The 27665-nt window shown below is 34.4% G+C and overlaps 6 protein-coding genes across 6 annotated transcripts; 5 read left to right on the forward strand and 1 right to left on the reverse strand.

The window, feature by feature from the left end:
• The first annotated feature begins 355 nt into the window (after window positions 1-355).
• LOC124442155 (calpain-B-like) lies at window positions 356-7100 on the forward strand. The gene is given in 17 exon segments (XM_046992636.1): window positions 356-571; window positions 1893-2221; window positions 2377-2548; window positions 2793-2873; window positions 2944-3119; window positions 3222-3410; window positions 3535-3676; window positions 3811-4028; window positions 4203-4317; window positions 4450-4507; window positions 5125-5183; window positions 5735-5803; window positions 5914-5992; window positions 6063-6179; window positions 6470-6528; window positions 6602-6639; window positions 6894-7100. Coding segments are annotated over 16 exon segments (2031 nt in total). The 5' UTR covers window positions 356-430; the 3' UTR covers window positions 6629-6639; window positions 6894-7100.
• Window positions 7101-7165: 65 nt separating this feature from the next.
• LOC124442159 (zinc phosphodiesterase ELAC protein 1-like) lies at window positions 7166-8734 on the reverse strand. Its single transcript, XM_046992642.1, has 3 exons — window positions 8089-8734; window positions 7528-8016; window positions 7166-7445 (listed from the first exon to the last, which is right to left on the reverse strand). The coding sequence occupies exons 1-3, from the start codon at window positions 8459-8461 to the stop codon at window positions 7237-7239; spliced, it is 1071 nt and encodes a 356-aa protein (XP_046848598.1). The 5' UTR covers window positions 8462-8734; the 3' UTR covers window positions 7166-7236.
• A 37-nt stretch (window positions 8735-8771) lies between these two features.
• Window positions 8772-14901, forward strand: LOC124442154 (splicing factor 3B subunit 2-like). Its single transcript, XM_046992635.1, has 24 exons — window positions 8772-8909; window positions 8982-9031; window positions 9118-9160; window positions 9238-10224; window positions 10300-10356; window positions 10426-10542; window positions 10686-10745; window positions 11059-11130; window positions 11230-11316; window positions 11381-11455; window positions 11534-11593; window positions 11665-11715; window positions 11810-11890; window positions 12019-12080; window positions 12770-12818; window positions 12930-13019; window positions 13119-13226; window positions 13296-13481; window positions 13579-13634; window positions 13873-14077; window positions 14274-14303; window positions 14383-14462; window positions 14570-14657; window positions 14742-14901. Exons 4-24 carry the CDS (start codon window positions 9742-9744, stop codon window positions 14802-14804), a joined length of 2160 nt encoding a protein of 719 aa, XP_046848591.1. The 5' UTR covers window positions 8772-8909; window positions 8982-9031; window positions 9118-9160; window positions 9238-9741; the 3' UTR covers window positions 14805-14901.
• On the forward strand, window positions 8804-9476 carry LOC124441768. Its single transcript, XM_046992234.1, has 4 exons — window positions 8804-8909; window positions 8982-9031; window positions 9118-9160; window positions 9238-9476. Exons 1-4 carry the CDS (start codon window positions 8804-8806, stop codon window positions 9474-9476), a joined length of 438 nt encoding a protein of 145 aa, XP_046848190.1.
• Window positions 14902-15002: 101 nt separating the features above from the next.
• Window positions 15003-17593, forward strand: LOC124442158 (dynein axonemal assembly factor 10-like). Its single transcript, XM_046992641.1, has 9 exons — window positions 15003-15388; window positions 15458-15558; window positions 15634-15764; window positions 15946-16047; window positions 16123-16238; window positions 16322-16456; window positions 16829-16926; window positions 17078-17210; window positions 17310-17593. The coding sequence occupies exons 1-9, from the start codon at window positions 15206-15208 to the stop codon at window positions 17382-17384; spliced, it is 1074 nt and encodes a 357-aa protein (XP_046848597.1). The 5' UTR covers window positions 15003-15205; the 3' UTR covers window positions 17385-17593.
• Window positions 17594-17663: 70 nt separating this feature from the next.
• Window positions 17664-27014, forward strand: LOC124441769 (rab3 GTPase-activating protein non-catalytic subunit-like). Its single transcript, XM_046992235.1, has 36 exons — window positions 17664-17884; window positions 17985-18043; window positions 18142-18277; window positions 18498-18579; window positions 18685-18732; window positions 18811-18886; window positions 18956-19157; window positions 19240-19341; window positions 19486-19723; window positions 19803-19904; window positions 20086-20225; window positions 20328-20457; window positions 20523-20585; window positions 20862-21008; window positions 21076-21158; window positions 21359-21444; window positions 21574-21664; window positions 21745-21932; window positions 22246-22516; window positions 22596-22612; window positions 22815-22895; window positions 22983-23091; window positions 23209-23354; window positions 23419-23602; window positions 23780-23965; window positions 24039-24142; window positions 24253-24319; window positions 24412-24479; window positions 24563-24598; window positions 24714-24788; window positions 24904-24980; window positions 25067-25217; window positions 25372-25455; window positions 25521-25730; window positions 25909-26070; window positions 26463-27014. The coding sequence occupies exons 1-36, from the start codon at window positions 17782-17784 to the stop codon at window positions 26607-26609; spliced, it is 4251 nt and encodes a 1416-aa protein (XP_046848191.1). The 5' UTR covers window positions 17664-17781; the 3' UTR covers window positions 26610-27014.
• The last annotated feature ends 651 nt before the right edge of the window (window positions 27015-27665 follow it).

Below are 27665 nucleotides of genomic sequence, written 5' to 3' on the forward strand. Positions count from 1 at the left end.
TGAAAGATAAAATCAAAATTTGTTAACGTTTTGAGTGAATGCTTTTTCGTCAGAGGATTAAATTAGAAAAGGTTTTCCATTGTTTTTCTCTCGAACATACTGTGACAGCTCCTCCCCATAAACGCCATGGAATGGAATTTTTTAGCATAATTTAACGTATTTGAAAAATTTCACTGAACGTCTCGTTTATCGAAAGGCGCTTGGGTTGCTTACGATCGTTGTACGAAGTTAAACCGTGGTTTTACCTTTAAGTTAGAAGTAAGTGCATCTTTTTAACTTCATGTGAAGACTGTTTCGGTTTTTGTATTTTATAAATTTATTTATGGAAATTTTTGTATTTAATATAAATATCTTGAATCATTTGATGCATAGCATGTTTGGAAATTTGTTCCGTAATTGCCTTGCGTAAACCGAGTTTTTTTGCAGGAAAATGCCCCACTCCTACGAACAAATCAAGCTCTCTTGCTTGAGGTCTGGAAGGTTGTACGAAGATCCAGATTTCGAAGCCATTGATGATAATGTTTTTACAAGTCGTCGCCCTCCACGACCTTTTGTATGGCGTCGTCCAACTGTGAGTTCAGCTTGAATTTTAAGTGATATATTGTATTTCTGAATGCTTATCTTGTCATTTATTTACCAACTGATCCAGTACTTGTCCCAGCCAATGTTGTACACTTGCATTTTGTCAGATGCCCACACAATGTTTCAAATCGTCGTTTCTATGCAAGGATAAAGCCGATTATATCATGAAACGCGGTTTTAGTTAAATGCGTCGGACTTTTCTCTTCATGCAATCTGTTGGGCGTTTTTAAGCCAGATAATGCACTTTTTTGGTACATGTAAGAAAATGCATTGTCTAGAATACTCGAGAAGCATTAATCATGTGCCAACGGCTGTGTATTACTGGTGATGTTGTACTTATAAGCATAACGTGCTCCAAATATAATTTGTGTTGAATAGTTTGGTGATCATAAATAAGTCACCAGATCTTAGGCAACCGATCCATACTTTTATTTCCAACGTTTCCTTGATGCACATTCCTCATAAATGAGGATTTATCAGCAAAGTATAGAAAATATGAAAATAGAGTGTGTTCACTAGGTGTAAATAAGTCCTTACGTTGAAAAATTCTAGAAGGGTGTTGGCGATAAAAATATTTGTTCAATCGCCTTCGCAAGCTTAATTGATCGGAACGGTTTTGTTTTGCGTTGTAAAAGAATTGACATTGATTTTTTTTTTAAGTTTCATTACACGAAAAACATTCATTTTTGTCCTCATTCGATGTTTTGCAAATTCCTTTACTCGAACATTTAAATTTATGTAAAACATTTTTTCGTTATCGTGCAATTAATATTTAATTTGCAAATGCCAGCTATGTACATAATTAATGATTTGGTATCAATTCACAAGAATTCCAGCAAACAAGGGTTGATACTTGATCACCTATGCCACTGATCTCCAGGCCACACTCCAGACATTGCAGAGCTGGGGGGAGCTTGGCAGGGGGGGGGCATAAAAGAAAATGGATGGTGGGAAAGTTCAAAAATACACCAAAAAAAGCTTTATTTCCACAGAAAAGATAAAATTTATTTTTATTATAGTAAATATAGTAATTTGTTTTATTTACTACCAATTCCCATGGTGAATGGAAGATTGGTGATTGGGGAGTATTATATTTACATAATGATTCATATATAAGTATGTTGATATTTTATAATCTGTAATCACAATTAAGAAATCTGCATACAGTAGTGTATAAGAAAAACCAACATAGGTACCTATAATATTTTATCATAAATGCAAAACCCTTGATGAAAATGTAATAAAATGAGCAAGATATTATTTGAACCTTACTTGAACCTGGCATTATTTGAATCTTTGGAAATGATTAGGAAATGGTGCAGAATCCCGTTCTTGTTGACCAAGGTGCAAGTCGTATGGATGTTGCTCAAGGGCGTCTTGGTGATTGTTGGTTCTTGGCAGGCATTGCTTCACTTACTCAGCATCCTAATTTGTTCCAAAGAGTATGCCCAACTGATGATCAAAGCTTTGATTCAAAAGACTACTGTGGTGCATTTCATTTTATGTTTTGGCAAGGTGGCGATTGGATTGATGTCATCATTGATGATCGACTTCCTACCATCAATAATCAACTTGTTTTTGTACATTCCAAGTCACGAAATGAGTTCTGGAGTGCACTGATGGAGAAAGCATATGCTAAGTAGGTGGCTGATGCAAGTTTTAAATATTGCTTTATTTATGTAGTGAAAATACACTAGTTGCACAAAATTTCTCATTTTGTCTTTTGAGTAAAAGTAATATCAGTGTATTCTATTCATGCAAACAGTTTTGAAAATAATTTAATGATTTTTTTAGATTGTGTGGCTCATATGAAGCATTGAAAGGAGGTCAAACGAGTGAGGCGATGGAAGATTTTACTGGTGGAATGACAGAGTCATTTGATTTGGGATCTAAAGCTCCAAAAGATCTTTTCAGCATCATGTCAAAAGCTCATGTCAGACAATCGCTAATGGGATGTAGCATCAATGTTAGTTTTAAATGTCAATGTAAAAACTATTTTAAATGTGCTCTTAACACTTAAGCTTTGTTATTTGTCTTATGTAAGAATAATTTAGGCAACAAGAAAATGGACTGCCTTAAATTAAGCTTTTAATTATTGTGGGCTTACATGGGATTTATGGATTAAACCAAATGCACAGATTACTTTTTGTAGATTAATGTAATGTTATACTATTACAAATAAATCTCTCTGTGTTTTGAATATTTATCAGGCAAAATCCAACCAAATTGAAGCCAAATTGGATAATGGCTTGGTGATGGGCCATGCCTATACAGTGACTGGAATACATAAGGTAAATGTCAAAATTTGTTGAGTTTCTTTGGAGTCTGGTTCATATTGTGACAGTTCCTTTCATGTCAAAGGTGCAAGCTCGAACTAGATCGGGAAAAGTGGAAGTGGAACTTGTTAGTTAGAAACCCTTGGGGAAATGGCGAGAATGGACTGGTGCTTGGGGTGACAAATCTCCTGAGTGGACTCTTCTCTCTGAGAAAGAAAAGAAAGACATGGAGTTGACATTTGATGACGATGGAGAATTCTGGTATCATGTTTTACTTTAACCATCACAAGTGGTCACAATTACTTCCTAACAACAATATTTTCTTGTATGGACTTCAAAATCTTATCTTTCTGCTTTACATAGGATGAGTTTCCATGACTTTGTGAACAATTTTCAACGGTTGGAAATTTGCATGTTGAGTCCTGATGTAAGTGTTGAGAACTCAAAGATAACTTGGTCAGCGGACAAGCATAAAGACAAATGGCGTTATGGAAGTACTGCTGGAGGTTGCCGTAACAACCCCAACACCTTTCACCGAAATCCACAGTTCAGGTGACATTTTTAAACATCGTTTCCTACTTGTTCACCATTTTCCTTTACATGTAATGATGGTGTCACTGCTGTAGTGAAAAAAGGCAATTGAGGCACTTACACGATTACATACTTTGTTTGATAGAGTTACTTTGGAAGATCCGGACGACGACGATGATGACGATTCTTGCACATTGATTGTCAGTCTTATGCAAGTTGGACGTCGTAAACTACGAAGAAAACTTGGCGCCAATTCTAATCTTACCATTGGCTTTGCTATTTACAAGGTATTAGATGAAAGAACTGCAATATACCTAAAGTCTTTTCAATTAAAGTTCATCGCTATTGACGATGTCACATATGGCTTAATAATGAACCCTTAATTCTTTATCCTGCCTCTTAAATGAAATTTGAATTGTAGCTGGAAGAAGAAGACACAAAAATGGCTCGTCTTGATAAAGATTACTTTTTGTATCATGCATCCACTGCACGATCTAATACGTTCATCAATGCCCGTGAGATCACAAATCGTTTTAAACTCAAACCTGGTGTCTACTGTATTGTTCCATCCACGTTTGATGCTAATGAAGAAGGAGATTTTCTCGTGAGATTGTTCTCTGAAAAGGAAAAAAAAACAGGGTTTGTTGACATCTTTATTTTTAGGGGGTGGGGGTGTTCTTGAATGTGGCCATATATATTGGTATATTGAGGGGTTTCGCTAACTATAGGGTATTTTTTATCTGCAGAGGGCTGTTTTCCTGGGGTGATTGCTATTTATAGGATGGAAAATAAAATCATCTTTTCATATTTTAGTATCCAAGACGAGAAAACTCGTATTACTCGCAATGTTAAACCCAGGATTAGTGCAAGTGAAGATTCTCAAATGGACAGTAAATATCGTTCGTTCTTCGAGAAAGTTTCTGGATCGGTAAAGTGTATTTTTTATATGAAATATTCAGTTGGGTTATCTGGTACCCTTGATCATTTTGTACGTTGAAAAATAACAATCAGCCGTCTTTTGTTTTATGCTTAAGATGTTATTTGTTGTTTAAATATCTAGGATGAAAAAATTGATGCTTTTGAACTGAAGAAAGTGTTGGAAGCTGCATTTAGCAAAGGTGAAAGAGTGTTTAAACACATTTTTTGAATGTTAGCTTCATCTCTAGCGTTTTGTTTTGATAAAAACTCAGTATTGTATAGATTTAGAACAGTTAAGTATTGTATAGATTTACAAGAGTTTAGGGTTGTATAGATTTACAAGAGTTTAGGGTTGTATAGATTTACAACAGTTTAGGGTTGTATAGATTTACAAGAGTTTAGGGTTGTATAGATTTACAAGGGTTTAGGGTTGTATAGATTTACAAAAGTTTAGGGTTGTATAGATTTACAAAAGTTTAGGGTTGTATAGATTTACAAAAGTTTAGGGTTGTATAGATTTACAAGAGTTTAGGGTTGTATAGATTTACAAGAGTTTAGGGTTGTATAGATTTACAAGAGTTTAGGGTTGTATAGATTTACAAGAGTTTAGGGTTGTATAGATTTACAAGAGTTTAGGGTTGTATAGATTTACAAAAGTTTAGGGTTGTATAGATCCATCGCTATTTAAGACTGTTAAGAAGGTGTTCAACATTTTCTGTTTGCAGCGTAATCAACTGTTTGAAGTGCCGTTTGATTTTTTTCAACATAAAATGGACAATAGCCACTAATCCTGGTTTTTTGTTTTTTTCTATTGCAGATATTGGCGACCAAGATTTCAACATCGAAACATGCAGGAGCCTCATTAGCATCTACGATGTATCTTTTTTTGTGTATAGTTGTGTGAGAATGAAAAGTGTAACGGGTAGGGACGTCGCGAACACCTTGATTTTTGGGGGGGTGTCATAAATATTTACCTGAAGATTTTTTAAATTTACCTGAAATTTTCGGCGTTCCACGCATGCATTTGGCCGAATTTGGGAAACACTGACTTCAAAATTCAAAAATATACCCACTTTTGCATATTACATGCCAGTAATTTAAGACTGGCAACCAAAGCAGCTGTTTCCAGTTGGAATTATCTAAATTGATTGTTTTAGCAATAATTTATATCAGTATCGTACTAGTTTACCACATGATTTTTACCTGATTTTTGTTTTAATTTTTGATTGGGGTGTTCACACACACACACGGTAGCGACGTCCCTGGTATCGGGGGTTATTGGGAGGTTTAATGTGCACCCATGGTGTGACATAACATGAGTAAGAAAGGATGGAGTGTGTATGCAAAATGACAAGAAAAATAAAGATAATTTAGTGATATCCTCTGTACTATGACTTTGATACAGTTTCTTTAACCTTGTATGACAGGATAATGGTACTGGAAAATTGGAATATGATGAGTTTAAACAAATGTTGCTGACAGTGAAGTCGTGCCATGTACGTTTATTGTTTGACATCAGTGTTTGTTGGACGACATAATGTTTCCACTTTCTAAAATTTTATTTTATATTTAAAAACAACGTTTGTGAATTGTGAATTCTTTCTAGGCCGAGTTTAAGAAAAATGACAAAGATAGGAGTGGATCTCTAGATTTATACGAACTTGAAGATGTGTTGGGAGAGTTAGGTATTTATTGTTTGTAATTTTTTTCACAACACAGTCTCTCTGATGTTCTTAACGATGATTATTTTTCCAGGCATAAAAATGAGCAAACGTTGTTTAACTGCTGTCATCTGTCGTTACTCGAACAAGAAAGGAACAGTTGATTTTGACGACTTTCTTCAAATCTACACCAAAGTTGTTGGCCTAATTGGTAAGAAATAATAATCAAATACTTGGACTTCTTTTCTACTGAGAACCATGTCATTTCATAGACAAACCAATACGCATGTAATGTTCGCAGATCATTGCAGTATAATATAGTCCATCACCCCCCCTCCCCCCTCCCTTCCATGCATAAACCCGTGGAAAAGGCTTAAGATCTTACAAAAGCTGAGCACATGCATAGGCAGAAGGTTAATCTGTCATCTGAAATATATTTTTGTATTTTGTTATTGATTTCAAAATTGTATCGATTAGTAACTAATATTTGTCTTTTTAAAGATACTTTCCAGAAGTACGCGCCGAAAGGTGGAAGTAAAGCAGTTTTTGAATTGGATGAAGTATGTGATCAAGTGTACGAACGCTAAGATTTTTGCTGTTTTTCGCTAAATTTTTTTGTTCATATTTTCTTAGTTCATTGAAGGTTCTGTTGGTCTTTAAGAATGTACGAGGTAAAACGAATTGATTTGTTTTTAAGGAAGATTTGAGAGAAATGGTTATTTGTACAGCTCAGAACGATTCTCTCAGCATGTACACTACCATAATAGTGTTGTGATTTGCTGAACTTTGAATAACGTATAATATCGTTCCCATGAGCGGTCGTGTTATCTGCTTCAATTGGAAGTAAATGTCTTTTAACTTCACAGCAATCAATCAAAAATGTATGATCACGTTTGATAAATAAATTTCTACTTTTCATTTTTAGGGACCACGTTGAATACTTTGTCATCAACATAATTAGCTATAATGACAATTTTTCCGTTGGTATATGTAGGATGAATTATTGATTTTTATAGATGTGTCATTTTCTTAGTTATCACTCAATTTTATTTCTATAATTTGTCAATGTTTGTGGGCTTTTCACGTGGAATTTTTCTTTATTAATATGATTACATATATGCCGCAGATACTATTTCGTGTTTTGTATTTTTTTATATGATCACCTGCGTGATTTCTTTTTGTCATCAATGTGTAAAAGTTACTTGCGACGATGAACAAAGTTTTTGTAATTTCGATCATAGACTTCATCAATCGCTTTTATCTGCACATTATTTAAATGAAGTTCGTGGGACGTTCACTACAAGCATATCATATGCCATAACGACATTGTCAAACTCGTTTTTCGCTTCATGAAGAAGTTTCATCACACTTTCTTCGCCTGGCTTCAAGGATTCATTGTTTGCTTTGTAGCGTTGGCTAAAATGAGTTAAGATCAGTTTTTTTGCACGGATTGACTTTGCAAATTTGGCTGCCATGGCTGTAAAAGATGTAAGATAGAATAGATAGTGAGGAAAAACTGCAAATCTTAAAGTAAAGAAATAAGATTTGTTTGTGTAAACCTGGAGTAGAGTGACCATTCTCAACACACTTTAACTGATGCGCATTCTCGTTGGTTGCTTCATGAACAAGAACATCTGCATTCATAGCAATGTCATTAAGTTGGCTTGAATTACAAGTGTCTCCCAAAACAACCACTTTTCGTCCAGGAATTGGTGACATGAGAACATCTCTTGGTTGCACAACTATGCCATTACTGGTAATGATACATTCCCCATTTTTTAACTTAGAATATAGTGGCCCAGGGGGTATACCCATAGATTTCAACAAGTTCACATTTAATTTCCCTGTTTGCTCTCCTTGAAATACATAACCAAAGCAAGTGATCCTGTGTTCTAAGAGGGCAGCTAAAACGGTCATGTTTCCATCATCCAGGACATTCCAGGTGTTATTTTTATTTGGAGGGATTGCCTTGATTTCAATTTGGTTATCTTCATTATGAAGTATTGTTTGTTCATGTTGATTTATCTCAGAGCAATCATCAATCTCTTCTATAATGATAAATGAATCAAGCTTTACTTTCCTTTTTAAGAGCAAACACATTCCACAAGATCATTTATTACCTTTTGATTCAACAAGTTCATGAATGACACAAGAAAAATTTAACTGTGAGCCTGATAGACTTAGTGTTGTCTTAATAAACTGTCCAAGACCTTTCGGACCATATATCATGATTGGGGACCTTCCTAAAGGACTATTTAAACTAATGGTGCATAACAAACCAGGCAAACCAAATACATGATCTCCATGCAAATGTGTAATAAATATCTTTTCAAGCTTTCCAGGTCGGATGTTACTTTTCATGACTTGTGTTTGTGTTCCTTCTCCACAATCAATCATCCAACATGATCCTGTTGGATGCCGAATAACAATACTTGAAGCCCCTCTTGTTGGAGAGGGGTTGGCAGCACCTGTACCAAGAAAGTGAATCTCCATATTATTGAGCTCAAGACTGAAACAGTTGTAAGATCCGTTTTTGAGTAGTGTGCGTGATGATTCATGATGAAGAAGAAAATGAAGAAATGAGTCTGCACAAGGAGAGTGCTTCCATATTTCAAATTTTGAAATACGCTAGAAAGTTATAGCAGTAAGTAAGTAATCCTTGATAACGGTCGAACAGCAATGTGAAAAGAGAATTGAATGAGAATTTTCTTTATTCAGAAAACATTTAATAAAATATGTAATTACATTAAAAAATACTATGCAACATTTTACAACTTCAATAGAGAAATGTCTATATAGAAGTGGTAACACCAACACGTTGTTGAGTTATCAAATATGGCGGACACACCAGAGACATTAGAATTGACCTTAACTGAAATAAAAAAGCTTAAAGTTGCCGAATTGAAATCGCGACTGTCTACTCTTGGACTTCCAACAACAGGTATATACTGAGGCTATTTTGTTTTTGATTGACGGCTTTGTTGTTCTCAATGATTCAATGTTATTTTATTAGGACTAAAGGCTGATCTTGTGGCAAGACTAGCATCCTTTTTAGAAGCTAAGGTATGCACAAAGCTCATTTTAATAAATTTCGTGCTGTTTTTTTGTAATATATGAAAGTTTAGACATGCTTTATTTTAAATTTTGAGGCTTTGGAGCAACAGCTGAGAAATGATGAAAACTCTGAAGATGGTTTGTGCATTTGCAAGCTTTTGTAATGTTATATTGACAACAAAATGATTCTTGACCACATTAATTGTATCTTTTAGAATCTAACATTGACGCAACTTCTGCAGAACAGCAAAATGTAATAGTTGTTGAAGAGCCAGTCGCCATCTGTAATACCGATGCGACTTTGGAATATTCAGACAATATAGTTACCATGGATACCAGAGCAGTTGAAGAAAGCCTTGTCAACAACCCAGAAATTGTGATGACAGCTTTTGATCAAGGCAAGCCAATAAATGAAAACTTGAAGCTGCTAATGAAGTTTCACAACAGACTATAGCACTGGAAGAGAAACCAAAAGTTGACAATATTCTCACAACAGAAGAAAATGTAGGAAAACTTGATGAAGTGAAACTCAAAGAAACCAATGATGAACCTTTGCCATTTAACCATGAATCTTTTCATCTATTGATAAATCTTTATCATCTAATGATGAACCTCTGCCATCTAATGATAAACCTTTGCCATCTAATGATGAACTTTTGGCAACTAACGATGAAACTTCATCAACAAACAATGAACCTTTACTATCTGAAGATGAAACAATGCCATCTAGCAATGAACCTTTGCCATCAAATGTTGAACCTTTAGAAGTTGAACCTTTACCTAAAAACGTTGAACCTATTCAATCAAACACTGAACATTTAAAAACAAAAAATGAACATTTACAATCAAACGATGAACCTTTACCCCCTAACAATGAACCTTTACTATCTAATGATAAATCTTTACCATCTAACAATGATGAGTCTCCACTTGGTGATAAAATTTCTGAAGGGGATGTCATGATGTCTTCTGCCACATTACCTTCCTCTGATTTGCCACCAAGAATGGAGATGCACAGCACAGAAAGCGCACCACATGCGGTTGACCCTCTTGCTGAGGCTAAGGCCAAAGCAAAAATTGTTGTGGAAATGAGAGAAAGAAAACTAAATGAAGAGGTTCAAGTTGGAAAAAGAGGTGATGATTCAGGGTATGACGTTGATCATTATGAACATGAAGGGATCCCGTCTTCTGAATCTCATCAGGTGTTTTATTGTAATTATAAAATGATATGTTGAAAATTTTTTAAGTTAAACTAACAACTATTTCCTTACATTTAGGAAAAGAAAAAGAAAAAAAAGAAGAGAAGAAAGAAAAGAATTGTTGATCAAACACAAGTAACATAGATTAATTTATGAGTTTTGAGTTCTTCAAACAAATATTTCAAATAGGTTTGCTTGTCATAGGTTCAAAATGATGCAGCACCTGAAGATGAGGGCATCGAAGTTGAGTATGTGACAGAAACTTTGGATGTTAGAGATCCAATTTATGCTCAGTTTGCTTCTATATTTGAAAGCTTTAAGGTGAATCTTCATTATCTTTTAATCAGTTTTACTAAACATGGTTTTAGTTTGAGTGAATTGACTGCCTTTCCCATAAGTTACCCTACATGTTGCTGGATTGATTAATGAAGACAAAAATTGTACACTTAATATGATTTTTATAGTTAAATGAGAAATCAGAATCTGGAAAAGATGAAGGAAAGAATAAGACTGAAGCAAAGAATGTAAGTTTAATTTTTGCTATTGCTGTGTACTGGAAATTTATTATTAATGACTGTTTATGGCTATTAATCATTGTCATGCTAGCACTACACTAGTTTTAAAAACAGTTATGTCTTCATCAGTTTTTTCTACAAAGCGTGAGAGTTATTCTTATGCATGAAAAGATTGTCCTCTTTTTTATGTTGAATATCTTCAGATTAAAAATTCTACTTAACAATAAAAATATAATGCTATATTTATAAAGCTACAAAATTCTTTACAGTTGAATTTTGTTTCTGTCTTGTGTTCTTTACTTTAAAACATCATTGACTTCAGGCTGAAACTATGCAAAAGGATGATGATGATGAAATGGATATGGACAGTGATGAAGAAGACCAGAAGAAAAAGGTAATGTGTAAGGCAAAATAGAAACATTAGGTACAATGATGGATTTGAAATGAGGATAATGATGGACAATGCATGTTTCTCAACGTGTTTAATCTTCAGGAAGAAGAATCAGGAGATAAAGTAGAGAAAATGTCAAAAAAGAAATTGAAACTGAAAAACAGAATGAGTGTTGCTGAATTAAAACAGGTTTGAATAACAATTTTTTGCCATAATTATTTTTATCTATGTCATTTCCATGGTATTATTTTAGACAATCCATCGCCCAGACGTTGTTGAAATGCATGACGTCACAGCACCTGATCCAAAGTTGCTTGTTTATCTTAAGGTATGTTTGATCTTTTTGTATTTGATTTTGAGTTAACAAAACCCTTTAAAAAAGATTCTGTTTTCATTTGTTCGCCAGGCATGTCGAAATACAGTTCCTGTCCCACGTCATTGGTGTTTCAAAAGAAAATTTCTACAGGTTTGATTGTTTACCTTAAAACATGTTTGGTTGTTTTTCGTTTTACTTTATTTTGTTGTATATTTTTAAAGGGGAAACGTGGTATCATTAAACCACCATTTCAACTTCCTGATTTCATACAGGTAAATTGTTTCACTTTCGTGTACTTGCGACCATTTTTGATGTTTTTGTCTTTGAAAGAAATTGTTGTAATGATGAATCTTATTTTTCTTACAGAAAACGGGAATAATGGAGATGAGAGAGGCTTTGCAAGAGAAAGAAGATGCAAAAAACATGAAAGCAAAAATGCGAGAAAAGGTGCTTGCTTTTCTCCTTCTCCTCCATACCCTCCATACTTTACCAAAACGTCCTTCATTTTTGGCGGGGCGGCGTTAGTGATGCCCTTGAACAGAATAGATGGACTTAGTTTTATATATTTTTTGTAGATTCGACCTAAAATGGGGAAGATTGATATTGATTATCAAAAACTTCACGATGCATTTTTCAAGTAAGTGAACAAAACAAAATTGTGATACTCATTGATGCTAAATATTTAGACATATGTATCAATACCCATTACAGATTGGATCTGATTATATAAAGTATTATGATTAATAAGAAGAAAACAGTAGTTGTGGATTTTGACATTCGTTTTCTTGTTAATGCAATGATATTTCTACATAGATACAATTTTCACAGAACATGCAACAAAATTTTATAGATGTGGCAAAAGACCTTGGATTTTCTCGCGTTTTTGCATGCTTAGATGATTTCTTTAATAACTGAGGAAGCTATTCACTCTGAAAGTTGTGCAAGTAGATTCAGTTTGCTGTTCACATGACTATGAACTTGAACAGTTGGTTGAGTGGACTGCGCATGCTCATGTAAGCTGCTTATGCGCAGTTAACTGCTCTAATTAATTGGAAAATCGAGCAAACCAGCTACTCAGGAACAGGTGTGAACACTAAGTAGATTTAGTTATTTGCTGCAAAGACTGTAAAAATGCTTCAATTTGCCATGAAGTAAATGGACTCATATTGCATAAATCAAAATTAAATAGGAGTTAATGGAGAAAAAAAGAGTCTAAAGTCAGTGTTTTTTCATCATCCATGGATGTCCCGTTGGTTTAATTGCTACTTTTGACTTGCATATTCATTATGCAACTTACCAATAGATATCTTTTTTTCTTTTTTAAAGATGGCAAACAAAACCAAAAATGACAATTCATGGCGATCTGTACTACGAGGTTCGTTCGTCTGCACTTCTCTGATGTTCACTTATTCATAGAAATAAAAAAATACTTATTGAAATCAACTGCGACAAAGAGAGCCATCCTTAGCTGCTTATTTGATTATAGGGCAAAGAGTTCGAGACGAAATTAAAGCAAAAGAAACCTGGTGATCTATCAGAAGACTTAAGAACAGCTTTAGGCATGCCTACTGGTCAGGTATGTAGATGTTACAGATGTCATAAAGGAAATCTGTTGTTATTTTTGACTAATTTCTATAAACAAACATTTAGATGGTAATTTTACCGTATATTTCAGGGGAGCAATCTCGTACCACCACCTTGGTTAATTGCCATGCAACGTTATGGTCCACCACCATCCTATCCTAACCTCAAAATACCAGGACTCAACGCACCAATCCCTGAGGTACGTGGAATTATTTCCGCTTCAAATGTTCTAAAAGTCTTAAGTTTATCTTGTTTTGTAATATTGTAGGGAGCGTCATTTGGCTACCACGCTGGAGGCTGGGGCAAGCCTCCTGTTGACGAACATGGACGTCCCTTATATGGTGACGTCTTCGGTGTACAGCAAACAGACATAAACATTGTTGATGATGAACAGGTAAACTCTAATCTTTGGGGAGAACTTGAGTCTGAGTCGGAAGAATCCGAGGAATCTGAGGTTTGTCTGCTTTCTTTAATTTGCAAAAAAATGTTTTTATGCAAAATTTGAAAATCAAGCCCATCAAATGTTGTTAAAATGAATGTTTTATAATTAGGAGGAATCTGAAGAGGAAGCTCCGGATCAATCTGGTCTTGTCACTCCTGCTGAAACGTTAGTTTATTTGTTTGTACAGTTTTATTATTGTAGATTGAATGAAATCAATGCAATAACACAGTGAGCCTAGTATACTAAGTTGTCCAACTAAGTTTTGCAATGAATTGATTTCTAAATGTGTACATTGTTGTACAAGTTTTCAAACATAGATATAACTTTACTTTTGTCATCAATATCTTGGAATTTTTGTTTCTTCATGTTTTAATTGAGATTCGACAATGATTTTATTTTCAAGGGGTCTTATCACGCCCAGCGGTTTGACATCAATACCAGCTGGAATGGAGACTCCGGATATGATAGAGTTGCGTAAAAGGAAGAATATCGAAGATGCTATGGAGAGTGGCAGTGAACAACAGACATTGTACACAGTGTTACCAGAGAAGAGAGCTGGTGTTGGTGGAATGATGATGGGAACATCACATGTTTATGATCTAGCGACGGTAAGATTTTCTTAAATCCATGTTAATTACGAGTTAATATTTTGGCGTGTAAAAATGAATGCTTACCCTAAAATTCACGTTGGGAGGTCACTTTTTTAAAGAAGGTGTTTTTGAAAAATGTAGAAGCATCTGTAACTGTGCAGTCTTTACTGTTGTTATTACAACGTAAAAAGTTTTTTTTCTCCCATAAATTTAGGCTGCTGCTGCTCCATCTGGCACCAAGCGGGTAATTTCGAAACAGATTTTATGACATTTACGTAACTAATAGACATTTTTTACCTTTAATAAATTTTCCTTATATTTAGTCGGGAGGTTTGTCTGAAGGCGTTGAGGTAGCATTGGACCCGAGCGAACTGGAGCTCGATCCAGCCGCAATGCAAGCCAGGTTAAAAGTTTATTAATAATATTTTGATACACACATTGACTTAAGATTAAAATCACAAATTCAAGGTTAGAGTGAATGTTTACTCAGTGCATTGATCTTTTTTTCAGATATGATGAAACCTTACGTGAACAACAGAATATCCAGAAAGAAGATTTTAGTGACATGGTTGCTGAACATGCTGCCAGACAGCAGAAGGTACTTATCTTACTTTGTACTTTGAGGATGAATTTTTTGTCTGTTTCTTTTTATGCATACATATTTTTGTTTCTAAACTTTTAGAAACGCAAGAAAACTACTGATAGCGGGAAATCTGCCAAAAAGTACAAGGAGTTCAAATTCTGACACATTATTTGCAGTATCCAGTGTTGCAAGATATTTTTCTCCGCTTATTTTATGATTTTAGTGAAGTTTAAGATATATTAAACGATATATGTCTGTAGAGTGTGTCATATTACCGTATGGTCAATGGTATAGCGTCTGATTCGATCATGTAATATGGTTTATTGACATTTCCCTGTCAGTACTGTGTACCTTCGAATCTTTCATGAACCCTTTCATAATCATCATCCAGATTGCTGTAGCAGTCATCGTATGACAGCGAATGAAAATAATCAGAGAAAGTCCTGGGAACTATAGCAACTGTTAAACACTATGGCGGAAATTTTGAGTTTCGTAGATTATTTAAAATTAAATTTAATTTGCTTACTTTGACAAGTAACTTCTACTTATTATACATATTTGATATGGAGGCACTACAAAAGCCTCAAGTAGTAGTGCATATTTCAAAAAGCTTGAATTACACGGCATTCGATATCAAATGGATTCCTTGTAGTACAAAGTTTGTTGTTCTTGGCTCACATCCCAGAGGAACAGGAGCCATTCAGGTGTTTGATGTGTGTCGTGGCGATGCGAAGCTCGTATCAGATGTAAGTAGTTTAAATTCAACCATTTCAAGTTATAATTTTCTTAAATCTCTCTCGGGTTAAAATTTATAGATTGAGAAAAAGACATCGTTTAAATGTGGAACATTTGGAGCAAGCAGCTTAGAACAACGACATTTGGCAACTGGAAATTTCGATGGAAAGCTAATGATATGGTATTTTTAAGCTTTATAAATGGAGATGAAGTGGTAATGAAATGATGTTAATATGATAATATCCTCACTTGATAGGAACCTCGAAAAAACAGAACTGCCAGTCTACTCAGTCAAAGCACACACAGAGATTATCAACTGTATTAGTGGCGTTGGGGGTGCTGGGATAGGAGAAGGGGCACCAGAATTGGTGACTGGAAGTCGTGATGGTAAATAGTGTTTGTGAACAAATGATATATTCATTTCTGTGACATGATTTTATCCTTAGGAAAGATGATTGAGTTAGTGAATATGCTAGGAGCTTTGGTGACAAGCACACTTCGTAACCAATTTACCATTGATTAATTTCTTGGCTGTCCTATATATCTAAATATTTTCTATTATTGAAAGGTACTGTTAAAGTTTGGGATCCAAGGCAAAAAGATGAACCAGTGGCAAATATGGAACCCTGTAAAAATGAAGATCGTAGAGACTGTTGGTGTGTCGCTTTTGGTATGTAAACTTGTTTTTGTACAAGCTCTTAATATACACTGACATGCTAGCCTTTCTTGTAATATTTTATCTTAGGAAATGCTTATAATGCTGAAGAAAGAACAGTAGCAGCGGGCTATGATAATGGTGATATTAAATTGTTTGACTTAAGGAACATGTCACTTTCTTGGGAAAGTAACGTCAAAAATGGAGTAAGTGCATATTTTCTTTTGTAAGAAATCACTGACAGAATTTAAGTTTATAACAATATTCATTATTTATGTTTCCATTTCATGTATGTGATATTCAATTTGATCGTTCTGATATTTTAATGAACAAACTTGTTGCCACAACTCTGGAGTCTAAGTTTTTTTTGTGGGATATGAGAACCTATCATCCCAAGAAAGGCTATGCTATGCTGACAGAAAAGGTATGTGTGCTGTCTATAAATGGGAAACTTCATGTAGGCATGTATATAGGTCAGAAAATAAGTTTAAGAATATTAAAGGCTTTTGCTTTAATAAAGTACCTAAAAGTCAGTTTCTAGAGGTTGTTGCAAATGATTTGTTATTGAATGATTGTTATTCAATAGTTATTCACCTCTATAGTTATTTTGTTGATTAGTAAATTTTGTCATTGTATTCAAACAAAAGCAAACTCCTTGTGGAAATCAACCTCAGTTGACAAGGCTTGTGTGTCAAAATAAAGATTTTCATTCATTCATTTATTCATTCATTTATTTGTTAATTTTCTTAAGGCTGGAGTGTTAGCATTACGTAAAGGCATTTTTTCTTTATTCAAGGCTCACAAATCTACTGTATGGTGTGTACGTCATCTACCCCAAAACAGAGAAATATTTACTACATGTGGTGGCAATGGATCCATCAATTTATGGAAATAGTGAGTACTTCATGTAAATTACACAATCATTGTGATGTTTTCATTGATATATGTGAACCAACTCTAAATTAATTTTGTTGTGTAGTGATTTTGAAAATTGTGCTTTTTTGCACGTTATTGAGTGACAAGAAAGATATTTATTTTATTTAAGCACATATCCATCAAAACGAGTAGTGAAAGACAGTGAAGGTAATGAAATGGGGGCTGTCGGTAATGTTAATCTTCTACAGAATGTCAATATTTCTACCCAACCTATTTCATCAATGGATTGGAATACAGAGAAGGTACAAAATGTCAGCACTTTGTACCATATTGAATCTGCATAACTTTCATTCTTCTATGCAGCTATGCTAAGGATTGTGAATATGTTTGTTTCTATTTAGGAGGGTCTTGCTGTCAGTACTTCTTTTGATCAAGTTGCTCGAGTCTTGATTTTTACAAAGTTGGGGAAAGTCTGAATTGTATGACATCAATAGCAAGAGTCTTGTGTTTATTTATGCATTTATGATCTGCTTTTATGCTTCTTTGTGAGATTCTTGTCCAGATGCTGCGTAAAGGAAGACTACGGCCAAATATTTTCCCAAAATAGCCATTTTTTATAGTTTTTAATTCAGAAGAGTTGTAATTTCGAGAAAAATACACTGAAATACACAACTGAGTCCGAAAATCTGAGAATGTAGACTTGCGCCTTATGTATTTATAGCCAGCGGCTATTCCTATTGTAGAAAACAAAATTACAAAAATAGCGATTGTTTCATGTTTGCAAGGTACGCTTCGATAATTCCATAGCAAATGTTAAAGCAGATTGTCTTGAACGGTGGGTTTAAGTCATTTATTAATTGATAGCCATGCATAATGTCTTGTGCCCTAAGTTCATTCGCATACATCGAGAATGTGGATCGTGTGGTTTCATGTTTGTATCAATTGGATGTGAACAGTAAAGACTCTTTGAATGAAGGTGATATAGATTGAATTATTGAACTAGAATAACAATGTTTCTATAAAGTAGAGCTCTGTATCAAAGTTCCAAAACTTTTCAATGCTATTTTTTTACGTAGAGTGGAAAATTAGCGATGACTATGATTGGGGATGGGAAGATGCTATTGATGGCGTAGAAGTAAGATCTAGTCATCTAGTGGATTATTTTTTACTTTATCATATCTTCCATAGTGTAATATTATTCTAGTCTTTGATTAATCGTTATATTTTGTCTAGGTGGAAGAAAATGAAGTGAATAGTCAAAGCAAAGACAATTTTCATACAAGATGGTTACAGGATTGTCAGATCGCCATCTCACCTTGTGAAGACCTGGTTGCTTTGGGGAGAGAAGATAGATTGGTTATTTTATCGGGTATGTATTAGAATGTGAGAAAAAAAACACTGTAGAGAATTTACAACACATTATTATATTGCTATGGCAATATATAAATATATATATTTCATATAAAATCATTTGATATGAATGAACGAATGTGCAATGTTTGCATGTATTTCAAATTAATATTTGTGTAACTACAATTTAAGAATTGCAATTATTTGATTTGCTATGGTTTTCTTTAAAATATTTTCAGCAAAATGGGACAGACAAGCAACTTCCGAGCCAAAAACTAAATTTGAAATTTCATGGTCTGGGCTTCTAGATTTGGAAGAAGGGTATGATTTTCCTTTAGTAATTATATAAAGCATGTTTTTATTTGATATTTTTGTATAATTTATGTGCTACTTGAGACATTTTGTAATAAATTTCCTTTCTTTTAGTGAATGTATTTCAAGTATAATATGTATACCATTGGCATCACAACATAAGTATTTTCTCCTCCATTTCTTAAAACTATTTCTTTGCTGGCACTGAAACTTTCTCCTTGTACTGTTTTATTGAAATAGAAGCTCCCAAGGATTTCCTGATTGGACGTGTATTGTAGCAGGCTTTACATCAGGTTATATACGCTTTTACTTACAGGTAAACTTATTGAATTCCTTTAAGTTTGACTTATGCTCTTTTCCAAGTGCCCTAACATGTTCTCTTTAGGATGGTTCATTGTTGTTGCATCAACTACTACATGAAGATCCAGTGTTGAAAGTGAAATGTCAGACATGGCAACCTGATGTTTCATTCATCAACTTTGAACAAGTTGAGGAACTGGTCATATTGTATCCTACATCACTTGTTATTATTGATGGCTTTAGTCTTTATCAGTCATTGAGAGGCTGTCGAAATCAGCTTGCTAGAGGTACGTATATTACTAGAATAAAAACTGGGCTCTTGCTTTCATTAGAACTGGAGTGATCAGGCATTTGTTTTCAATTTTTTAGTGCAAGCTAGTGGAAGAGGTGAATCCATTCGACCACCTCCCCTTGCTTATAAAAAGTGGAATTTGAAGGGACAAAAGAATATTACAGATATTGCTTCTTGTGGTAACTATTGTCATAATGTAATTTAATCGTAAAGCCACATCTACCTCAAGACCACCAGTAGTGACACAAACAGTTTTTCAGTCATATCTTTTTGATGTTTTATTCAATTCTTAAATTGAGCTATTTCAACGCAATTTTTTACAGGTGTGGTTACGCCAAGTTTGTTTGACCACCTTCAGAATGCCTCGTTAATTGGTGGATGTGATGCTAAAATACGAGCATCACCACCGTCGATATCACAGTTTGTAACATCAGGTGCTGATCCTTTTGTTGGTCTTTATTCTGCACTAGATGAAGGCAGCATTCCTTTAATGTCTGAGGTAGCATTTGAGGTTGCCACCAAGTTGACATCTGCTGTTTTGTCCAAGTTATCTGTTGCTAGGTAAGAGATAGAAATAAATTGTGGTCCAGTGGGTGAAGTTCTTGTCTTACTCAGTATCTTATTTTGTTATTTTATTCAGTGGATGGTTTGGATGGACCGAAAGTAAAGTAGACGATAAACAAACATATGAAAAGGCAAAGAATAAACCAAAAGTAGAAAAAGGATCATCTCTTTCTTTAAGGTATGTATCAATTATGGAGAAGGACGGTTAAACTTCTTAACTTTAAATAAAAAGTTTCGTTTTCATGTTCACTGGACCTTAGCTCTATTTAGCCATTGTTGATTTTTGTTTGTCTGTTGGTTGACTATTGTCAATTATTGTTGATCTTTACCACAACAGTTTATTCAATCATTAAAATTAGATTCGGTTTGGCTGACCACCGTCGCGAGGGCGCATCTATAACGCTCTCTCCAGATGGGCGATTAGCCGCTAGCACTGACGAATTTGGCCGTATTATGTTGATGAGCATGAAGGATAGGATTGTATTGCGATCTTGGAAAGGTTGACTATTCGTGATAATTTACTACACTCGCCTTTGTCCTAAATGGACGAACTATTCAATTATTTTCTTCTATTATGTGAATGGTTTTTTTTTCATCTCAGGATATCGTGATGCCGAGTGTGCCTGGGTACCAGTACAGGAGGAACATCATGATCATAATTCCGAGCTTACGCATCCTAGACGTACTGCGTTGTTCCTTGTCATTTATGCTCCGAGGAGAGGATTCTTGAAGTGAGAAAACTCTGTTACTATTTTGAGAATTTTACAGCTTTTATCACAACGTTTTATCGTTAAAGGTTTGGACATCAGAACATGGACCAAGAGCAGCTGCTTTTAACGTGGGTCGCAACAACAAGTGGGTACTTTTAAGTACAAACTTAACGCTAATTTATTGTGTGCTAGGTGTTATTGTTTCTACTTGACATCACGTACACGGTTGAAACACTGGGGCGAGGTTTACCTTACTTTCCCAGGTTTTTTTTATCATATGGTAACGATGGAAATGAAAGTGTTAATAAAAAATGAATACATACATAAGTGAAGGCTTGTTGAAGTGACTAATACTTCAACAAATTATTCAATGAGTTAGCAAGATTGCATTTAAACTCTCTTTTTAATTTGAAACTTTTTATCAGGTTCATCAACATTAGTCATCATATCCTTGGTCTCAGTCACGTGATGAGTCAGTCCAGTGACGTCAACTCTAAACCATTGCGTTGTGTTTTATTTCAACCGTCTGGCAGTATAAAGATTCTTACAATACCATTCCATTGTGCTCTTAGGTATGTCGCTATTTTGAATGTGAAAATAAACCTTTCTCTGAAACTTTTTCGTCGTATTTATTTTCAGTAATAAACATGGTCGACGCGTTCGAGATCTTCATCTTCTCACGAAACTTTCAACAGTTTTAGATGAAGTCAAATCACATGAAAGTAGGTCTCAGTCTTTCTTTGATAAGATCACACCAATAGGAGTAAGTCCCTTTTTCCTTAAATGAGGTCAAAGCTTGTGACAGTCTTCCTTTAGCAACAAAGAAAACTCAAATTTCATGTTTTTTAGTATTAGTTGGCTTCAATTTTAGTGTTGTTTTGTAAAGATATTCTCTTTAAGAAAAATTGTTTTGTCCTAAAAGTTGTTCAAGGGAGAACGTTCGAGAAATTTGAGACAACAGTGCTAGAGATCTTTTCTTCAATTCAAGTTCCCGCTTTATTGCAACAGGTAGTGTAACATCGTGTATGGATCTCAGTACAGTTGAAGTACATCAATGATATGGTTGGCTAATGATAAGTTTTAATAATGTTCATTTGTTATAAATTTGAATTTGAAATAGTTTGGTGTATTTGTTAGGCGCTTCAGTGTCTTTTATCGACACCATCTATGCCTGTGAGTTTGTTGGAGAAGGCTGTGATGTCAGTTGCGCAAAACGTATCAAAAAAACGTAATAACAAAAATGACTTCAAAGATGTCAATTGTTGCAAGTAACACGAATTTTATCAACACCTTGTTTCCGTTGTACAGCAAATGTCAGCGATGACCATGAACACGAAGACGCAAATGATATCGAGGCATTAGTTGAGTACACTAAGGTACAACGAAGGATCATTGATATGTATAAAACATTGCACGATGAAAAGAAACGTATTGAAAATGTGGATGGTGTGATTGACGATGAAAGTGAATGCGATGAAGTCTTGAAGGGAACGGAGGTAAACTTTTTAAACATTTTTAATGATGTTTTAGTCGTGTTACTTCATGTTAACACTTTTTATTTAAATTAGTGTCCTCGGGGGGGGGGAATATAGTTTTCACTTTGGGGAAATATGATTTCCACAAGGGGGAAGATGGTGTTCACTGGGGAATGTGGTGTCCACAAGTGGGAATTTTGTGTCCGCAGTGGGGGATATGATGTCCACAGGGGGAATCTTGTAAAAAAGCTGTGTCTTATTATAAATTCAGGAAGTTCATTTCAACTATGAGCATTTTTACTTTGACTAAAAGATATATTGTTTTTTATTTTAGTGGCTTGTGTCGACATTTTCCATTACCTCATCAGAAGCATTGTCTTTTCTTAATTCCATTGAATGTTACTGGGATATTTGTTGTGGAAATCACAAAAAGACTCAACAATCACCAAGCTCTAATGATATGACAATCACGACATTTCTCAGTTGTTTTGAAGTCACTAAAATAATACCAAAGAATGATAAGAATGATGCTAAAACACATGTAACTGAGGGACACTTTTTGAGAATCAGAAAGAATCTTTCTTCCAAGACTCAAGCTGATCTTGGTAAGTATTTGTACATCTTTTATCGTGTTTTTTATAAAAAATCCTTTGTCAATGATCTTTCTATTTTTGTTTAATTTAGGAGAGTTTTTATTTGGAGTAAGTATGTTTCATCTGTAGTTCATTGGTTGTTGTTTTTTTGGGGGGGAGGGGGAGGGTGATGTATGTATAGTGTATAAAACAACAACATCAATAAAGGACTGTGTAACATGTTTCTAAATTTCCCCTCTCTCCCCTCTCTCCTTACAATATCATACGAGATTCATCATTGATCTATTCACGATTATTTTGTTTTATTTAGGCTGTATTCAAAAGATTGTTATCCATCGAAAAGCTTTGCTTAATTATTGACAGTTCCAGAATTTATTCTTGGGATATTATGGTGAGTTTTCCATTCTCGTATTTTTATTTTTGTTTTTATTTCCTTGTTGTATTTTAATTAAATCCTATGTTTATGTTTTATGGACAGCATTTATTGTTGAATTATTGGTTGATAAGTACGGAAGAAAAAATTCTCCTCAATCTTTCGGCTGTGTCTTGTCTGCGTCATTTGATGTCTTCCATAAACTCTATGAAAGGTAGGTTGAAATACGCCAATAAAAATTTGTATTATCTTATCTTGAAAGATCGTTTATTTAACTTGTTGCGTCGAGAGTTTCACGTTTCATCAAAAGTATTTTTCTATTCAACTCCAGGCGAACAGAATGATTGTGACATGACGTCATGGGAGCAATTACGTCACTCACTTGCTGAAACATCCGTGACCTCACAAACATTGTCAGCGGCAGTCTGCTGTCGAAGTGTTCTCTTGGAAAAACAAGTGATAGCGAAGAAACTTGAAGTATTGATATTTATTGTTCATTATAATTATTCATTTTCTACTACATCTATAAATTTGTTTTAAGGATGATCACAATGACCCAATAGAACACGCTGATTGGGTATCAGTATCACTTGATATGGAACGATGGAATTTGCTTGTAAACCAATTAGAAGACGTTTTGAACCTTGTCGTATTTTGTTTTAATTTGGAAACGGACTTTGAGCCCAGTGTATCTTCCTCTGAACTTAATAATCTCAATGTTTTAGGTAGGTGTGAAATAAAATAGGCGTTTTATTTTGAGTGGTTAGCTTAACTCATGTTCATTGTTCAATGTCATAAACACATCAATCTATTGATCTCGACACCACCGCTCATTACGGTCAAACAATTGTTTTTCATTGAAAATATCATTTTAGTCTTTTGCTTTTTAATTTTTTTTTCAGACATACTTGGTCGCGGTCAGTTTTGGATCCCTGAGATCATCGCGAAACATGTGGTTCGTCTCAACGTTCTGCCTGAAAAACTTGGTTTTCGAACTTTGAAGAGGAGTCCTCCCGTAAATACTGCAAACAATGACGATCGACCGTTGGAGACTGATGAAGATACATCCATTTGCGAAATGCTACCTGGTATGTAGAAATAAAATAATGGGGGATTGTTTTTTCCTTATTTTTATCGTTGTTATATTTTTATAATATCTAGGCTTGTCTGAACTGCGAAAACGATTTCCGCATAGTTTGTCTCGAGATGTCTTTTGGGCTCATTGTATGCAAGAATGTTTAAGTCAGTGGTTGACAAACAAAGAAGTAAAAACTAGTTTTTGTTGTTTCATTCTACTGTATAACAACATGTAGAAGTTTGAACGTCTTTTTTAAACGATTGACACTGTGTAAATGACAAATTCGTTGTTCTCTAGCAACCTGATTTTTTGAAAAAAGGCTTAGCTCATGTCAAGTGTATTGAAAATAGAAGTTTGAGACACGGTAAAGCTTGTTTGGAAACTTAATGATTTAGAATATACACCATCCATCATGTGTCATGTATATCCTCACTAAACACAATTTATTATTAACAGGTCTTTGCGTTCGTCTTTGGTATCAAGTAAACAAATCTATTTCATCACTTGCAGCTCTTACTGAAAAAGTGATACATGTTCATTCAAATTCCTATATATTTATTGTTCAACTAAAGAAATGTTATTTACTTTAATCGTCTTAATCTTTAAGGTTGGTAAGGCACCCAAGGAAAGACTTTGTGTCAAGGTATCATAAGGCTGACTTATCATCAGAAGATTCTTTAACAAAGTTTTATTTTTAACATGACTTATGTAGTATGTTGACTCACAATTTACGTATTCACTTATTTTATTTATTTTAGACATTGAATATGAGCTGTGATGCAGTGATCAAGTTTTTAAATAATTGTAGACTGATTCTTCATTTCTTAGCAGAGGTAATTTCAAATCATAGAATCTGTATTTCATATAGTATGTATTGCAGTTAGAGAACGTTTGAGTTACTGCGCTTTGTAAAATGCATTCATTGCTTGGATGATTTTTCAATGGTAGATGTTGAGTGAAGATTGTGATCAAGATGACAAGGAACTGATTTTTGAAATTGAAGATTTTTGGCGAACTGGGGAAGTGTACGTGTAATTTCCATTTAGAAAAAATATATCTCTATGTGTGGGGTCTAAAAAATCGCGATCCTCAGACTATTTTTCTTTTATAGTTGTCCACCATCTTTTATCCAGGAATCTATGGCTACTAATCTTTGTAATTCTGACTTGATTGGCCTTCATTATTGGTTTGTGTCCGTGTTGTGGTTTATCATGGAAATGGGCATGAAAAGTGTAAAGCCTTTGACTTTACTTAGTGGCAAAGTATGCTAACTAAATTTTGATAAAAATATAATTTCTAACTACCTGAATGAGAAAGGCCAGAGGGGGTGCGCACCAAACCCTAAATCCATCCCTGGTTCTTGAACGTATAAAACTAATGCGAATATGTAACTACTTATTTTGACGTTGCATATAGGAAAAAAAGTGCGTATTTAAACAGCTGAACTTGCCATTTGAATTTCAAGATGTGGAGCCTGAAGTTTTACGCGAGAGAGAAATGGTTAGTCTTACTTGATTGCAGGAGTCTTATTGTGACAAACTGAAAAGTATTTTTCCTTTTTGTAGTTCTTCCACAAATCTGTCTCCGCTTTGGTTCAAGTTGTCTCCGCTGAAGAATCTTCACCAATGAGAGCGCAGAGTTTTAAAGACTTATCCCGTGATTGGTCAACATCGATTTTTCAACTAGCTGAACAAGTTGAAATGAAAATTGAACCTTTAAAGGAGAAATATACTTGTGAATTATGTTTGGCTGGCTTGTACAAACTTGCTGGAATGGTAAAGCCATGATTTTAGTTCAATTTAACGAAGAAATTGTCAAATTATTCTTTCATATATTTTACTGCGCCCAAGGCAAAGATAGTAAATTTATTTTATATTCATAAGTTTTTCTAAAATGGTTGTTCTTTTCTACGTTTTTTGTTAGCAAAATTTGACCGAAGTCATTTGTTTTTAGGAATTTCAAGGTATTCGGGACAAGACGAAACTCAGTACGAAAATTTTAGAAATAATTGGTGAAAGAATGGCTGAACATCTCTTTGAAAACAAAGATCCAAGTGATACAGCAAGAATTTTGTCCAGAATACCATTTTCTGTAAGCTCATGGCTTCGAAAGCAGGTGAGCAACAATGTTGCTTTTTTTGGAAACCATTTATGTAACTTTTCTAAACAAAATTAGTGTTGTTGTTGGACTCTAGTGACGAAAACGACAAAAACCTTCTGTGAGAAAAATGTTGCTACGAAAACACTTGACGAGTTTTTTTATACCCATTGCACCGTTTATAGTTGAAGTGTAAAAGCGTTTGTTAACCAGGGTTAACTTGGTGCAAAGCACTTATTTCTTCATGCTAATACTTTCCAGTAGCATCAAATAAACAGGCTGAAAACGAGGTTGATACTTTCCCGTGGAAATTTTAATGCACATCTACGATGAAGACAAGTTAAAAAAACTTGTATTTTAGCCCTGCGTAGTGATTTTTACATGCAATATGAGCTTTCATCTCTATTTAGGCACCAATAAAAGAATTCAAGCGAGGCACGTCGTTGAATGGTGTTATGGAACTTTTATGTATGGTACAAAAAAGTTTGTCTGATGAGCGACCTAGAGACTATGAATTAGTGACGAGTTTGATTGAAATATTAAAGTATCTGCAATAAAGATGTTCAACTTAAGATGTGAAGAATTGGGTCAAATTTCGTTTCCAACTTAAGGTACGGTATTCAACTTTCAAGTAATTCTCCTTATTTGGTATTTCCCAGTTCAGTCTTCTAAATATAAAGCGAAGTTGTTTTAATGTATTTAGTATTTGATACCTAATATTTGTACAGTAAATAATAACATGCGTAATGCAGTTGATGGGAATTCTCGCTCGTCTCCAGCATTTGATAATTTAAAATAACAGACACATGTATATCAACTTGAAATCAGTCTTCTTACTATTGGTTCTATTTTGTTATGTTTTACTATTATTTGACTCGACAGGACATTACGTAACCTGTACATTATATAAAATTATTTGTGGACACTTTTATTTGTCCATAAAGCTTTTGTCTCATCTAAAACTGCACTTATATCCTGTCTACTAAGATGCGTCAGATTTGTAAACAAGGAACCATTAAAATCTTTTATTTGACTACGGCAAACGACGCATAAATGTATCGCTGAGTTTTGCATCGCCACTTTAAACGTTTTCCAAGCGCAAAAACGACAAATCACTTTATGTTTACAGGGTAAAGTTTCAATCTCAGCTGGTTCATCTAAACATATAACACACCGCTCCCACTCACAAACGTTTTTTAAATTTCTTTTTGCTTTTTCTCGGTTGATTTCCATAAAGCGCTCGATGACGAAAGGTCTTTTGTTCAAGTCGATGTTTTCTAATTCGTCTATTAAGGTTTCCAACGTCCAAGTAACTTTTCTGTATTTTGATAAACGTCTATGGTATATATATGCCAGGCAAACGATAAAAAAAAGTAGTAAAATTGAGTGCAAAACGTTTTCCGTCACATAAAATACGAGAAGTGACGGCAAATATGAAATTGTGAAATAAAAGCAGAATTTTAGGATAAATGTTTTCCAGACTTCCATTGATTTCGATTTTGGTTTTGAATTACTTTCGCATCTGATTACCTCGTGTCCATTGTGAAACTTTTTAATAATATTGCTCTGTGTATTTATATGAACCTGTTGAAACAGCTGCCTTGTCGTTTAGC

Source organism: Xenia sp. Carnegie-2017, unplaced genomic scaffold (genome assembly GCF_021976095.1).
Source record: "Xenia sp. Carnegie-2017 unplaced genomic scaffold, XeniaSp_v1 HiC_scaffold_20, whole genome shotgun sequence".
Taxonomy (NCBI): Eukaryota; Metazoa; Cnidaria; class Anthozoa; order Malacalcyonacea; family Xeniidae; genus Xenia; species Xenia sp. Carnegie-2017.

What these genes read in the sequence shown, in the direction of transcription:
- LOC124441769 (XM_046992235.1), top strand. Translation starts at nt 17,782, where the DNA reads ATGTCTTGTGCCCTAAGTTCATTCGCATACATCGAGAATGTGGATCGT. An exon ending in CCATTGGCATCACAACATAA is followed by an intron (nt 18,733 to 18,810) that starts GTATTTTCTCCT and finishes TTATTGAAATAG; the next exon opens with AAGCTCCCAAGGATTTCCTG. An exon ending in TTCCCGCTTTATTGCAACAG is followed by an intron (nt 21,445 to 21,573) that starts GTAGTGTAACAT and finishes TGTATTTGTTAG; the next exon opens with GCGCTTCAGTGTCTTTTATC.
- LOC124442154 (XM_046992635.1), top strand. Translation starts at nt 9,742, where the DNA reads ATGCCATCTAGCAATGAACCTTTGCCATCAAATGTTGAACCTTTAGAA. An exon ending in ATGGCGATCTGTACTACGAG is followed by an intron (nt 12,819 to 12,929) that starts GTTCGTTCGTCT and finishes ATTTGATTATAG; the next exon opens with GGCAAAGAGTTCGAGACGAA. An exon ending in ATGTTTATGATCTAGCGACG is followed by an intron (nt 14,078 to 14,273) that starts GTAAGATTTTCT and finishes CCATAAATTTAG; the next exon opens with GCTGCTGCTGCTCCATCTGG.
- LOC124441768 (XM_046992234.1), top strand. Translation starts at nt 8,804, where the DNA reads ATGGCGGACACACCAGAGACATTAGAATTGACCTTAACTGAAATAAAA. An exon ending in CATCCTTTTTAGAAGCTAAG is followed by an intron (nt 9,032 to 9,117) that starts GTATGCACAAAG and finishes TTAAATTTTGAG; the next exon opens with GCTTTGGAGCAACAGCTGAG. An exon ending in TGATGAAAACTCTGAAGATG is followed by an intron (nt 9,161 to 9,237) that starts GTTTGTGCATTT and finishes TGTATCTTTTAG; the next exon opens with AATCTAACATTGACGCAACT.
- LOC124442159 (XM_046992642.1), bottom strand. Translation starts at nt 8,461, where the DNA reads ATGGAGATTCACTTTCTTGGTACAGGTGCTGCCAACCCCTCTCCAACA. An exon ending in TGAACTTGTTGAATCAAAAG is followed by an intron (nt 8,017 to 8,088) that starts GTAATAAATGAT and finishes TTATCATTATAG; the next exon opens with AAGAGATTGATGATTGCTCT. An exon ending in GAATGGTCACTCTACTCCAG is followed by an intron (nt 7,446 to 7,527) that starts GTTTACACAAAC and finishes CATCTTTTACAG; the next exon opens with CCATGGCAGCCAAATTTGCA.
- LOC124442158 (XM_046992641.1), top strand. Translation starts at nt 15,206, where the DNA reads ATGGAGGCACTACAAAAGCCTCAAGTAGTAGTGCATATTTCAAAAAGC. An exon ending in CTGTTGGTGTGTCGCTTTTG is followed by an intron (nt 16,048 to 16,122) that starts GTATGTAAACTT and finishes ATTTTATCTTAG; the next exon opens with GAAATGCTTATAATGCTGAA. An exon ending in ATGCTATGCTGACAGAAAAG is followed by an intron (nt 16,457 to 16,828) that starts GTATGTGTGCTG and finishes TCTTTATTCAAG; the next exon opens with GCTCACAAATCTACTGTATG.